The following is a 15889-nucleotide window of genomic DNA, read 5'->3' on the forward strand; positions in this document are numbered from 1 at the left end:
GTTAGCGCTACGAGGACGCAATTAACTCGGACAACCGTGGTGGCAGAAGAAGCGAAATCCGGCGTGAAGCGCTTAACCGAAAAGCAGGGGATTGCTCCGCTGGTGCCGGCGTGGAAAAAAAAAAAAGAAAAAAAATAACTCCGACGCCTTCATACGACCATTAGATTTTCGCTCCTTGCAGTTTGTTACGCGGAAGAAACGAGAGCGAACCAGTAATTACCGCAATTCTGAATTTTCTGCTCTTACCCTAATTGCAGACTATGCATATTTATTATCAGCGGTTATACTTTCTCAGTGGTGCGATTCGTATCGATCGTTATCTCTGCAATCGCGCTCGATTCAAAACGCCCGTTGTGTGATCATTATTATTTGATTTTCTGCGGGACACTATCAATAGTAATATCGATAAGAGATTGTTTGAACGCTTATCGTTTTCTCCCTTAGCTTAATTCATATTTTATTCGTAATCACTTATTTCGCAACACGCGTGGGGCTGTATACCTCTGAAACACGAATTGAATAACAACGAAAAGTAATCGATAAAAAAAAAAAAAAAAGACGAGGAGCACGGGTCCTTACCAAGTTACAACCGAAGCGAAATAGCATGTGCCTTCGTGGAAAACTGCGAATTCGATGGGCGATGCGTGATAAATAATGAAGACAGTCGCAAATTGTTCTTTTCGTTGGGTTAACCTCGACTTACGTTCGCATCGATCGGGATAGATTCGAGTATGTGTTGGACTTTAGCTTCTAACACAAAGTAACACGAGTAAAATTCAATTAATACACGATTTTTTTCTTCAACGAAAGGAAAAGCAAACAGTTTAATGACTATGTCAATAATTCATTAATAAATAACTGCACAATTAAGAAATGTGACGGGCAGAAAATATCGCGCAAAAAAATTCTCGGAATAATGAGAACGAAGGAAAGAGAGAGAGAGAGAGAGAGTGTAAGGAGAGAAAAAATGGAAGAGGTTATCGTACCGCTCGATACGACGTAATATTCCTTTGTGCGTATAAGCGCGTGTTACACGTAAAGTACGCTTACCAATGCGACATTAGTTGGATAAGATAAGATTAGACTGGTGCCTGTGCAACATTGTTGCAAGCGGGGACTTAATATCGAGGTTTAAAGCTGACACAATTACGCGGCGCTTTGGAATTATTTGCTCGTTGGTAAAACCCACAACTATTTTACGGCAAAACGCAACGGAAAAGTTATTCCGTTTAATCTTTAAACCGAAATTTCTATAAAATTTAATCATCGAGTAACGCAAAAAAAAAAAAAGAAGTGCCGGTCATGCAAATGTAATCCGACGTCACTGTGAAGTTAAACGAAGCTTACATCAAACTTCTAATTTGCGTTCGTATCATTTTCATTTTACTTGGAATTTGTTAAACGATCAGTCGTATGCAGATTAGACACAGGTGGACAAGAAGTGATAAGAGCGTACACGTAATCTAAATACAATCCGCGACGTAAATTTCTGCAAAACAGCGCATTTAATTTGTATGCACGCTCATTTCAAGAGAATGTTACCGAATACGGCACCAGAAACTGACAGCCCCATTCAACAAATTACACGAGGCTGAAATATTACAACTGGAGATGAGGTCCCTTACGATTTTCTTTATCTCTCCAAGTCTCAACGATAATTTAAAAAAAATTATTCTTAAAACGCAAAATCTCAAAAGAAAAAAAAAAAAAAAAAAAAGAAAAAAAATGAACTAGGCAAATAAATAAATCTTTAAACGTTTTCTACCTACACAAGTAGACTATGTTGCTATACGACGCGCTGTACGACGACGTCGGTTAAAAGTGACCATTGACACGGATTTTTAGCTCGCGGCTCGTCCCGTCCCGCGGGGTTATACAATTTCAAAGACGGCGATGAAACCCTAGAGGGGTCTCGGCCCCCGAGAGGCCCGAGGGAGAGAAAAAGAGAGAGAAGGAGCGGCGCGAACGTGGTAGCCGCCAAAGTGGAGGCGTTGTGTGCGCATGGTAGCGGGTCGCGTCTCGCGGCGTGGCGGACATAAAACGATTCGGAACGAATTTCGACAAATTGACGTGGCCGCCGCGAGCAACGTACTCTCCTGCGCGACAGCCTCGCCGTGCCGAGCCGCCACAATGAACTCGAGCCGAGGTGCCGACCGGGTGAAAAAAAAATAAAAATAAAAATAAAAAAGCTCCGTCGACTTCACCCCTTTCGCCCGCCGCCACCACCACCGTGTGGTCTTACCTAGTAGTCCTTTTTTTTTTTTCCCGCTTTCTCCTCGTCCATATCTCTATCGCTTCTACTCGCCGCGGCTCCTCCTTGGACTCTATCCCCCGGCACCGCGTACCGTCCACCGTCGGATAATCGATTTAACGCAACGTCGCGCGGTAATTGTTAATTTAGATTTTTCGCGCGCTGCCACAGCCGCATTGAAAGCTCCGTCTTCCTTTTACGCCTCTAATGAGATCCGAAGGCGGCTAACGCGGTTCATGAGATCGTTTCCGAGTAGATTAGGAAACGTAAAAAAATCACACGGAACGAAGCGATCGCCTGTTTCTTTGTTTTTTTTTTTTTTTTTTATTTTGTTTTTTATATTTTCATTGTTTCTTTGGCGAAGTTGGAATAAGCGAGATTCGCGATTCATCACCGATTTCGTTCTGATTTTCTCAGGCCTCGCGAGGCCGATCGGATATGCCCGCAGTTTCCCCTTTCGACACGCGGTTAGGAAAACCACCGAGCACGCTGAACGCGGCGGTGCTTTAAGTGCGCGTTTCTCGAAAACGCGGTCGCGCGCGGCGCAACAACAAAGTGCAACGTCGATGACAAACGACGGCCAGAAACGAGGTGTCAGAATGACGGGACCGCAAAAGATAATGATATGATTGGCCCGTTGTACGCCGGACGGGGGATGTTTGCGGTTTTGCGGTTTCCGCCCCTCAAATCGACGCCTCTTCTCTCTTTTTTCTCTCCCCCTTTACTCCGCTCTCTCTCTTTCTCTCCTCCCCCGCGTTCTCTTTCTACCAACTCTTATTGTTGCGCACGAGCATCGTCAATTTCACGCCGTGCCGCGGTTTACGATTTGCTAAACGACAGCGACACGTTTTCACGCGCACGGCTTAATTTTCTCGGCGTCGTAATCATTTCGAGAATGTCCCTTGATTTCGCCGCGAACGCGAGACGGTCGAAATCGCGGTACCGATGCGAGTAATAATCAAATATAAAACGCGAGTCATCAAAACTGCAAGGTGAAAATGAGAGAGAGAGAGAGAGAAAGAGAGAAAAAAAAAGAACCGAAAGGGACCCGGGGATAAAAATAATACGATTATTCCGATTTCCATTTCAGCCACCACTTATAAATGCAATCGCTTATGAAGCACTTGGAACGAATGGTTAATTAAATTCGTTCATGATAGGGCGTGTTGCTTGCGTCAATCGACGATGGTTATTAACTGTGCCAGATAATTTTTTTTTTTTTTTCCCATTCAAGCGAGAAAATTTTTCACGAAAATCACGAGTTATTGCAATAAAATTTTCAGATATAAAATAATAGAATACAACGTATAAAATAAATAAACGTTTCAAAATCTCCTATTCTTTCCATTTGATATATTACTCTCAGAGTTATAAATAATAAACGGGACAAGATGCCTTCTAAAATTTTCATATTATTCTGTAAATTAATGGAGAGTTTAAAAAAAAGAAAAAAAAAGACCACATGAGTCTCCACGTGTCTTTCGCGAGCTACTCGTGGCGCAAAGATGAAGATAATTATTCGTATTCTTTCACGGAGAAACCCGACGGTGCATGGCTCTAAATCGCCGATCGTGGAAACGACAGCCATGATGTTTCGTATTATTTCACGAAGAGAGATCGATAATTGAACGACAGTGTCTCTCTTCCGTCTGTCGGGCGATAAATTGTCGCTCGGATTTGCGTAAGACTCGCGAGACGTCTAATCCGTAAACGACCCCTTGCATAAGCCGCCTGAGATTCCAGCGATCGGTTAGTTTCATATCTGCGTCACATCCGGTTCTTACGTAAAACTTCACCAGAAGATTCTCGACTGTCGCGATGGGAAACTTATCAGAAGCAGGGCATTATTTCAAATGTTTTATGACGCTACGCTACATTGATTATATCTATATCAGTTTCAACTTAATTGTTTCCCCCAGCTATTAAATTAAGATAATGTCGAAAAATAAGTATCTTATCGCGCAAATAATTACTGAAAAAAGAAAAAAAAAAATCAACAAAAAATACACGATATATTATTAGAAGTTTTATTTGTGTGTACACGTCAGCGATTTATAAAAAAAATATTTCTCCGGTCTTCTCCGTCTCTTTATTTTATTACAAAGCGTATGCTAATAAAATTCATCTTTAGTCATTTACGCTTACGCAACTTGTTGAAAAAAAAAAATCATTTTGTGCAATAAAATGCATTAAGATATCCCTGACTTTTCCTTTTTTTTTTCTTTTTGCCGCGTCTCATTACGTTCGAGCATGAGCCAGCATCAATCTCCTCGCATGTGGAAAGCCCCGCGCGCTTTAATAGACGAATTAATCGACTCGGATGTAGCGTAGGACAAAAATGGCAACGAATTCTGCGACCAAACGACTCAATCCGATCGCACCAAAAGCGTATTGTATAAATCTAGATTACTTCGCGTAGACCGCGAGTATTCTCGACGTCCGAGTTTTTTTAGCACACGTTGGAAAAAAAAAATAAACATGGCAGTCGCGCTGCGAAGTTGTAGATATTCCCGGAACTAATCCAAATAAAGGGAAAAAAAAAAAAGAAAAGATATATTTTTACAGGTTCAATTTTCGTATTAGAAATTACTCTTTCTTTCTCTTTCTATTTTTCTCCGATTTGTTTTATAAAGAGAGTTTACGAATTTGAAAGCCAAATCCTCGGCGCCTTTTAAAACTGATCTTTAAAACAAGCGAAATTTAAGGTACCGCTATATAGAAACAGGATTCTCTCGTCGACAGGAGAGCGTGCGTACACGCGTGTAACCGCGCCGAAAGCGCTTGTTCCATCGAGACGAGGCTGCGGCGGCAGCGTTCCGAGAAAGTTGTGGAATCTCCTGCTCGGGTCGGACCGGGGCACACGACGAATGGACAAATTACAGGGTGCACGGAATAATGAGGCTCCCGTTCTAGGACGTACATCAGAAATCGGGGCATCTCGCGGCTATAAATCACGCGGAACCCGGCCGCCGAGCCGCTCCGTAAAACGGCCAATTGACGTGTTTCAGCCTATACGAACGACGCGCGTGGCACGAGCTGCTCTGCTATACGGTCACGGCAATAATAATGCAAGGAGAAACAAATGCAGGAATGTTTGCGACAAAGCAAAGAAAAAAAAAAAAGAAAAAAAAAGAAAAAATAAAATAAAATAAAAATGGAAAAATATAAAGAAACGTAACAGACGAAAGAGAAACGCTATCACGATGTGAGTTTATTTTGCGTATCGCCGATACTTTTACGTGTACTTTATGCGTATGATCTCGCGGTAGCTTCTTATTAAATTTACATATATATTGCCAGCACCGGGCCGAAGCGAGAAATTTGCGTAAAAACAATATAACGTATTGTCACCGCGAAAAAACGGAGTATCGTTAAGCCGGGGACAACTCGTTGAAACGTGGTTATCTCTTGAGCTAACCGTATGGTAATGATATTCTGTTCGACTTTGCAATGTATCGCAAAAACGATATCGCGCGTGATACGGAAAACTGAACACGCTACTTCGAAATGTAACGTCAATATTATTTCGAGATTGAAAATCCTAATCACGGCGGTGAAGCATCGATACGTTTCCCCGCCGATCCTTCGATAATTTAGCGGCGAAATTGTCTGCGTGATATTCGGACACTCCTCTGACGTTTTCTTATTAACAATATATCCAGCCACGCGCGGTAGATTATATGTATACATATTATTTTATATCATGAAATATTCAACAGCGCTGTCATACTTTCCTCGGTGCAATATAAATTGGTGCCATTAATTCTCGAAAATGATAAACATCCAAAATTATTATTTTTTATTTTTTTAAATATTTTTTTTTTAACTCGTACTTTATATGCCGTTATAATATAATGTTTAATTCAATCCAAGTCTTTCATAATTTTTATTTTAAAATTATTCGATTATTCACATATATTTTATTGATTAATAATTTATATATAAAACTTTTTCTTTAATAATAGTTGAAAAATTAAAATATTTCACGCTTGTGTTTGCAAAATCGATATTTGTTCTCGATATAGCACCAGCAGAAATGAGAAAGAAGGAGGCTGCCGCCTTCCTTTCGAAAGCGCGGGAAGAAATCACGATCTAGCAACGACTTGACCGTTACGGGCAGTTGTTGAGGCAGGTCGAGTAAGACCGACTCAGAAAATCAAATGACCACGACGAATTTATGTGCATTTCAAACTCTCGTCTCGCGGTCGCTCTCGCACCTGTTTCCCGCCAAAACATCCCGTTTTGGAAAATGGAACGTTCATTCGGCAGATATTTTTATGCGAATTTACCAAGCAACGATGGAAACGGATTGCGACACTGATTGTGCATTATCGTTGGCGATCACCGCAATTATAAGTAGGTATCGACTCGCGGTTGTATTCAAACCTATTTAAAGTTACGTCGTATAAATTAGAGGATCGCCGTAACGACAGTTAAAAATGTGCATAATATCTCGATAAGCCGCGTTTCAAAATGCGCGTCGCGTCATTACCGTTGTAATAATACTCGCTCGTCGCCGGCGTTGCACACGACGAATGTCCGATGGGAAAAAAAAAAAAAAAAAATAAAGAGAAGGGAGGGAGAAAAAATACACGAGGAAAATATAAAAAATCTCACTCACCCGTATATGGCGTCCTTGTCGCGTTTGTGGACATCGGGCACTGCGGAGGCCGCGGCCGCAGCTGCCGCCGCGAGAACATGCTGTGGCGGCTGAGGAGGTGGCGGCGGGTATTGGGGGTGTGCTGGACCCATGCCTCCCAGGTGTGGGCTGTGATGGAGGCCGGGAACACCGCGGGCACTACCGTGTGGATCGTATAGTCCTGCTCCTCCGCCGCCACCACCGCCCTCGAGGTAACCCCCGTGCAGCCCGCCATCGTCGTACTGTAATCAAAAAGATTTGCCAAAGTTGAAACAAACGTATGTAAAGCTAATAAAATATTCATACATCTATCAACGGCCCGTATACGTATATTGCATTCGGTGATCTCGCGTATATCTTCGATTTAATCCCGAGCTAAAAGTGAAACGCCCCGGACAGATCCACGAGCTTTAAAATTGTTCCTCACAATTAGCCGCCGGTACTTCCTAATATCGCGATCCTCGAGTTTCTTTCCCATTTAAATATAGGCGCTGTCTATTCCGGCGCTGGCTCGTAAATTTAGAATCGCGCGTTTATAACGATTGACGCAAAGACTCGGAGAGCGCGCGCACGTGGATGGAGGATGGTTTGAAAGGTGACACGAGAGAATGTCACGTCTTTTTTTAAGATTTTTTTTAAACTTGCAATAATCGTAACTCGACGACTTCAAGTTCATACAACGCATCGACCGGCACTTCCGAGAATAGTAAATCATATGGCTGTAGATAACGATGCACCATTGTTGCGATCAGTGCGATTACGCGTTTTAATTAAAAGAAGAAAAAAAAAAAAAAAATCTTATGTATACGTCGTTGTGCAATTGTAGCTCTGTCATTAAACGAACACGATAAAATATTCAATATAAAATAATTAAGCTGTCAAAACCTGTTTGAAACCTAATGACTTCAATAATTCCAGTTAATAAAATAGATAACGGCCCGCTTTAATTTTGATTTCTTTTAATTTCTGTCTTTCATTAGCACGCTATTTAAATTTATTAAATGCGACCAGACGTAATCTTACGTGACAACAGTAAAATGTTATCCTACTGTCAAAAATAAAATAATTTCTATCCGCTACCTATTCCATTTTCAAATGATACCAACGTCCATCGGAACTTTCCCGCAAAAACCCGATTGTTAATTTTTTTTATCTTAGCGAACTATCACTGTCAGAGAAAAGATGAGATTTAATCGCCGCGGGAGAAGCAATTAATTACGTACCACCATGCCGGTAATAAATAACCGCATATTTCAATTGCGTCTGGCCGCGCCAACCTTCTAGAAAACCGCAAAAAAAAAAAAAAGAAAAAAAAAAAAAAAAAGAAGCGTGGCCTTGTGATTTCTAGCAATAAAATTCTCACGCAAACTTGACGGATGACAAACTAAAGTGCACTAATTGTCGGACAAATTTGAACGTGTGGCGAATCGATAGAGCACACAAAAAAAGAGAGAGAAAGGAGAGGAGGGAAAACGAGAGGAAGAGAGAACGAGAGAGGACTTGAATTGAAAACTAGACTCCAATCGAACGCGATCGGCTGGCCGATTGAGAACGGAAGCAATGATTTTCCCCGAGTCCTCCAAGCCCGCGGCTTGTCACGCCAATCCACACGGGAACGAAAGCAAGCCGATTATTATCGCTAATTGCTTAATTCTAGCGTTGGTCTCGGAATGCCACGTAATTTTCGTCGCGAAAACAAGAAGCGACGGGAACTCGCGATTACCAACCACCGCAAGTGGGAACGGTACGCTCGACGCAATCCGGAAGAACGCAATTGCGTCCGTTACGAAGTGATACTGCAAAAATATCGGAAACGAATCTGCGTTCTGTTTAATTTAATTCACCTTCGGCGTAATTCACTAAGAGCTCTAAGAGCAGCAATAAAAAAAAGACCGCTGTAAACGTACACAAAATCTGTTTAAACAGAGAAAAAAAAAATATATTACAATTTAATTTCTTTTTTTCATTTTCTCTTTCTCTCAAAATTTGATTAATTTTATGGATACCGAGATTGCGACGGAATCACGAAAGTTCCACGGCGCGAATCGAATCGCCCGCTATTGCGCTCGAATTAATCCGACACGCACGTTAAAGTCACTCAAGCGATCCGCCGCGGAGCAGAACGCGAGTATGGCGCGTTGGTTAAAATTCGTCCTTCCCCAGCTGTGCGCAGCTCGTCCTCGTTTCCGTATCGCGAAAGTACAGTGATAAGGCGCCACGAAGAACCGAACAAAGTACTGAATTAATATGGCCGATATCTTCATTGACGTACCGTATTTGCTGTAAGCTCCGAACGCCCGATACGTCCCTCACATTTTGAATGAAATCAATTTAATATACAGCCAAAAGGCCTGATTTCCGATATATTAAATTGAAAACATTTCGACAAGTATTTTGATAAACAAACCAAGCGCTAATATTTTACGCGCAATCTGAGATACGATACATAAAATACTTAAATTATTATCTCGAAATAAGTGCATTTTGTAGAAACAAGATTTTTTTTCATACGCGAGATAAATTATTTTTCATAAACAATTTACTTTGCGGGTCCCCTCTTCCCGTTCGTTCGCCGAAACATCCGAGCTGCGCTTATCCGCGAAAAACGACACGAAAGCGATTCTTGTCTAACGGCGCGCGAACATGTCGCATCTAAAATGCGAGTTTCTCCGAGCTGGAGGACTGAAAAAGGCCACGGACAATAATTCACCGTCATGGCGGTATGAAGATATCACTCGACGGGCGCGCGGAATATCTTAAAGGGTAGTAGGAAACGAGGTGAGGTTGTCTCGAGTACGCGATCGCGGAAGACTCGCGACGAGCGTCGTCTGCCGACGACGAAGCTCGTCGCCGTGTCCGACGGCGTCGTCTTCGTCAACGTCAACCAGGCGGATCCGCGACAAAGCCGGTTCGAGAAAACGAGCTCGCGCGCGGCACATATACAATACAATCGCTATTCGCAGACGGCGTTAATTTGCGACCGAAACGGCGTAGTTACAGAGCGACGTCGCGACGATGTCTAGCTGTCACCGAGACGCACGAGTGATGGGGACCGGCGTGACGTGGAAAGAATATTTCCGGAAACGGCCCGAGGAAGCGACAAACAGATTTTCAGTAAACTGTCAAGTCCTCTCCTCTTTCTCTCGCTCCCGTCTTTCCGCGGCAAATGATTTCGTTTCTTCTCTCGTTACATCCTTCGAGTGCTATCAGTGTTACCCAGTCGTCGACGCAAAGTACCCAAGGAATGTCGCGCGCAAGAAAAATCACGCGACCGTTTAAGTGCGGAATTATATCGCGCGTGACGTTCCCATGCAAAAAAAAAATCGAACGGCGCATACCGGGGCTACATGCGCGAATTTGTCCCGTCATGGGGATTAATGCGGGACGCGAGAATTCCGACGTATGGAAATGACGTTTTTGCGTAAACAGCGCGAGGCCGCTTCGGTACCGCGCGGCGGTAAGTCCCGTGGCAGGCCAGAGAACCGAGGGAAATTTAGCAAAGCCTGACAAACGACCGTCATTTATAAGTAGATAGGTCAAGGCGAGCGCTTAAGCATCTCGATATAAATTGCGAAAAAAAAAAAAAAAACGCGGGGAAAGAGAGAAGTACGGGAGGGGCGAGGAAAGGATTCGCCCGGTCCGCAATACTTGTGTGAGTTCTGCGCGCGATTATCTCCGGGTGAAAATATAAATCGGCAGAATACATCGCGAGAGCCGGCGGATCAGAATTCAGAAAATTGCCGAGTGATGAAGGTGCCGCCGTCGGCGAGTTTTGCGAGTCGACGAGATAAACACCGACAGCGTGAGCCCTTTGCGTCTTTCTCGGCTTTTTTCGTTGCCTTTTTTTTTTTTTTTTCTCTCTCTCTCTCTTGCTCTTTCTCTAACACTCTGCTTTGGTCTTCGCATTATGCAGTCCAAGTCGAAATCAATTTTATCACTCTTAACCCACGCCGCACGAAAAAGAATACCAAGGATATCCCAATCAACTATTAATCTCTCGCGAAAACGAAGCTGGGTTGAAGAATTTCGTCACGTGAAAAAATTTCGAGGGGGAAAAATAAAACTCGCTCTCGGTGTGGCTAGAATCGTTATCCTCGAGGTACAATTTTGTCGAATAATTTTTTGCACGACGCCGGTTTTTTTTTCTTTCCTTTTTTTTTTATTAAGAGCGCTATCTCCGCAAAATTTATGTACTCCCCGACCCGTTGACAGAAAATGGAGGCCTCGGGTATCGCCGGGAGATTTTTCAGAGGAAAAGGCGAGACGAAACTCGGTGACGTTTGACGGCGAAGCACATACCTTGAAATCGGTAAGCATGCTCGCGAGCTCTTCACGTCAGCCATAATGTTTTATTTCGAAACAAACTTTTGCGTGGAAATTTTCATTTGACATTTAGTGTCGGCATGAAAATAAAACTCGTTCACCAAGGGGGAGGACCGCCTGGCGTCAAATATAATCGAGGCAGATTGATTATTATTTAACGCGCCAAATGACGATTTACAGTTTATAATAAAAGTTTGACCGATGTGCACCGATTGCCAGTACCGAACTATTTAAGAATGCCATTTGACGTTAACAACGCGAGAGAAAGAGAGAGAGAGAGAAGAAGAGAGAAAAACGTATTGTCAGGATTCTAAATAAAAATGACAAACAAAAGTACGCAATATTCGTGAAAATTAATTTTTTTTTTTATCAGTATGCACGCTTAAAAAAAAATTTTATTACACGTTTATTTTTTCTGTTTTATATATACTCTATTATTAAGCTACTTCTATTTTTTAGTTGATTTCGTTTAACATTTAACGTCCATTTAACATTTAACATTTCCTTTTCACTACTGCATACGATTACGCGATACATGAAGTATAATTACCGCACATGGCGGTAATTAGTTTCCTTAGAAATTCAATTATCTCAAGCACTTTGTATAAAATCAGATAGAATTCTCGTAAGCTCGCGCCTCGCTATCTTTCGTATCGTTTCTTTCTGCCTTTTCTCTTTTCTCATTACGCTGGAATAGAAAAGCCAACGATATAAATCGCGGTAGTGCTTCTAGTTAACCTTTACATGATTACACTTTGAGCAACGAGTGCGGCAAGACAAAACGTTTTCTCCATATTAACAATTATATTGTCTATTTTAATAAAATATATGAGCTTCTTATTTTACTTGAAAAAGAAAAAAAAAAAAAGAATGTACGTAATAAGACATATACTCAGCTAACGAGCTTTATAACTTTTTGCAGGGTAATAAATTTAAACGAGTTTTCTTAATTTCTGTGAAACGTGAGAATATTGTATTTCAAAAAGTATTAACGTACCGCAAGTGCGAGGAGGATACGATTTCTAAGTCGTTCACCGGTAACGTTGCGCCCATTCGAGAGGCGTTTGACAGAGGAAGTTTATGGCCGCGTTAAAAACGGTCGCACCGACTAGGGGCATATTTTCGGAAAACAGAATTAGGCTCGTACCGAACGCGGAGCACCCGGCTCTAAATCGCGGGCACCGAGCCTAGTTAGGCCCATTTATCTCGCGCATGAATATGCCTAACGACTGTCCAGACAAAAAAAAAAAAAAGAGGAAAAAAAAAACTCGACGGCGACGCGGCGCGCACGGCCAATGGGGAACGGCGAGAAATCGATACGACTTTAATCCGTAGGCTAAAGGCCGATATCCGCAATCGGGAGAGCGAAAGTGATTGATGGATGCCCATAAATACATAATCACGGCTCATTCGGCGGCGGTACAGCGCCGACGGGCGACGAAAAATCGGGTCCTCGTCGCCGACGAGAGGCCGTCCCGTCGTTCGCGGAATTTTTAATTCGCGAGCGCGCTACGCGAGTTTCCTCATCGCGAAAACGTACGCGCCGCTCATGCGAAACGATCGCGGCGCCTTTCCCGCTCGTTCGATTCCTAGACACCGCTCGACTCCCGGCCGCTCGTTAACTGTAACGAAGTTTGAGAAACCGGCGAGCGTGCAAAAATTAATAGAAATAAAAACAAGATGCGACACCGACGTAGGTTCTCAGCGGCAAAATTTCAAGTCTACACTTCTCGCGTGTCTCATTAAAATAAATGTAAACCTTCAAAACAACTTTTGCAGTGGATTACAAAATAAATGAAACTAAGAGTCGGAAAAAAATTGCCAATAATCCGAATTAATTGGACACTTATCGTCTAAGCCATGTGAATTTTTGATACCCGTCACCGTTTGCAGGGAGATAAAACCGTTTCGATACTCGCCGCTGTCCCGTCGGCGATCGCGGCGGATTTAGCGAGAGGCGCTTATTATACTTTTGCCGATAGTTCGCAGTCTCCGACGGTAGCGTTGAGTCGCCGAAAAAAAATTCACCTGTCGAGGATCGAGCTTTGCCGTAAAACGTGGCTTTCTCCTCGCGATCTGCCTCGCGAGGAATTCTCCGCGCTGCACGCAAAAGAGGTTTGCGATCCATTCAAGCAGACACGCACGCACGTTTCGGCAATTTTGCAAAGCGCAAACGGGATCCGGGCGGCGGGGACGAAGCGGAATTGAGCGGTAAAAAGCGCGCGCTGGATCGCTCCGCACGATCGGGCCGCGATTGAGACGCCGGTAGCGGACGCAAACATATTATTTGCCCGAAATTGTCAATACTCATTATATCCGGCTTACTCGGAACTGTTTTTCAGAGCGAAACGCAATTAACACCTTGGGAATGCGTTGCCGGGCATTTATATACCTGGCAACAAAAACGTGAAAATCAACGCGGGACGTATTTATTTCACGTATTTTATAAGGGGGAAAAAAAAAAAGTATTACGCCAGGCAAAAATTGAGGAAATCTAAATTATACCAATTTCGATTCTTGTTTGCATTAACGAGACTGACGGAAATGGAAACGAAAACACCCGATAAGATATATTTCTCACCGAGAGCTGGACAACAAAGAGGCTCCAGTCGAGAGAGCGAGCCGCATCGTAATGCAACACGCGTGAAACGTGTAAACATGCGAGCGATTATCGGCGCGGGAGAGCCACCGCTTTCAGATTTGGTTATCGGAATCAACGCGGCCCGTTTAGCGCCGCGCATTGAATGATCGAGAAGTGTCAATGCGATCGAATTTAATCCGCGAGTCCTTCGCCGCAGGTTGAAACTAAGCGCCAGGCCTCGAAACGAGTTCGCGCCGAGTATTTCGTATTTGCATAAAATAAGAAAAATGTCGGAATATGCCGAAGCGATTCGCATCAACAAATCAGGCACAACCCCAAAACACATTATTTTTTAATAGATCGCATAATTCAAATATTAATCTACAATATGTTGTTTCGAAATTCATAAAAACATTTATAAAAAAAAAATATAAAAAAAAGAGAGGCATGAATATTAATGTTGCTCTTCGTGGAAGCTGGCTTGAGACTTACAGAAATTTAAAATGTGAAATCGCGATACGCTGTTCGTGATACGACGCGAAAAGTAAAAAAAAATTCGTCTACTAATGTGCCACGATATATAAAAACGAAAATTAAAATTTCCTACGAGTATTATTTTTAACGTTGATTAATCGAATTCATCCAATCGTTTACAGTATTTAAAAAGATAAGAATAACTAAAAGTATCGAGCCGAAAACTTGAGCGGATACACGTTACATGTATCCGACGGGCGGAAACAGTATCTCGCGGTGAGAAGTATTGTGCACGAATTAATACGAATATAATATGTAAACAAAATATTTAACATTAATCGACCATAAAAAAAATTACACAGATCTAAATATCCGGAAATGCGAAGCTTGCGTTCACATTTCGTCGCACATTAAGTACACGAATCGTGGCGTTGAATTAAACCGCGCGTACGAGTATTTTTTGACAGATTTCACGCAAACGAACGTAAAAGACTATAACAAGGCTATTGTCCCCCAATTCGTTGCAATTTACCGTCGCGTGAACAAGAAACCGCAAATAACGCGAGGCTCGATTAATTCTCCGAAAAGAGATGCGAAAAAAAAATACGAAGATGAACACTATGCGTTATTATTGTTAAACGGGGTGTCGCGGCATCTCGAGATTCGTTGATTTCTAAAGTTTGTCACTGCCGACGGTACAAGTTGCAAAAAAGGAGACTTCGACGATACTTAATTAAATTATTCCAGAGAACTACATATTGCAAATAATATTGCAGTTATTTATCGCGCTGGGACGGAACGACGAAGAAATAATGCGTCTAACTTCTGACACGTTAGAAATGTTTTACGAGACACGTGAATGGAAATGCGTTTCGGAGCGGCGATGCTTTTCATCATCGAGAACAACGGAATGTCAACTCGCCGCACGTTTTAATTAAGCGTCCGTAACGTCATAAGCATATTTGTCACCGCCGCCTAAACGAATGAAAGGCACGTTCGAAACTGCACGCGTATCGCGATCAGACGCGAAGGGAGTAGGTACGAGATTTTCGAATTAAAATACTCTTGGCCTGCGAAGAGCGAGCAAGTTTAAGGTTCGGGAAAGACTCCGGCGTAAACTTTGAACGGATGGTTCTCGTTTGGGTCCTGTTAAACCTTGAGCGCGGCTGCACGACGGAGAAGAGTCGAGCGTGAGGCGTCGTTGCGCCTCGCATTCGAGGCCAGAGGAAATTTACTCCCCGGTGTTATGCTATGATTATCGGCCGCAATTACGCCGCGGTCAAAGTTGTCCGATTACAATGCGTGCAATCGACACGTAAACACGAAACAGGCCCGCAAGATTCACGGCGGATTCATCCGAGTTCTCCGTCTCTTTTCGTTTCTCGATCGTTTCTCTCGTACGTTGGAAAACCGGAGTCACTAACGCGCGCGAATCGCCCGTGAATTTGGCGCGCGGGTAAGAAGGCTCTCGGCGAGGCCCGAAAGCCCTTTGTGCGGCTGCGTCTCTTTTTTTCTTCGGCCGTCGCGGCGCGTTGCGAGCGACGTTACAAAGCGACGAGGCGGACATGTAAATTCCCTCTCGGCGCGGCGTCGATATTCAATTCAAATTCGCTGGACTCGC

The 15889-nt window shown here is 43.0% G+C and overlaps 1 protein-coding gene across 4 annotated transcripts in view; it reads right to left on the reverse strand.

Annotated features, from left to right (window-relative positions):
* Positions 1-15889, reverse strand: part of Hth (Meis homeobox homothorax) — a 388286-nt gene that overhangs the window by 334148 nt on the left and 38249 nt on the right. For all 4 annotated transcript variants that reach the window (XM_070670915.1, XM_070670914.1, XM_070670913.1 and 1 more), the window contains one exon: positions 6873-7132. In XM_070670915.1, coding sequence (XP_070527016.1) covers positions 6873-7003 — 131 coding nt within the window. In that variant the 5' untranslated portion in view covers positions 7004-7132. The remainder of the gene's footprint in view (positions 1-6872; positions 7133-15889) is intronic.

Source organism: Cardiocondyla obscurior, linkage group LG22 (genome assembly GCF_019399895.1).
Source record: "Cardiocondyla obscurior isolate alpha-2009 linkage group LG22, Cobs3.1, whole genome shotgun sequence".
In the NCBI taxonomy this organism is placed as follows: Eukaryota; Metazoa; Arthropoda; class Insecta; order Hymenoptera; family Formicidae; genus Cardiocondyla; species Cardiocondyla obscurior.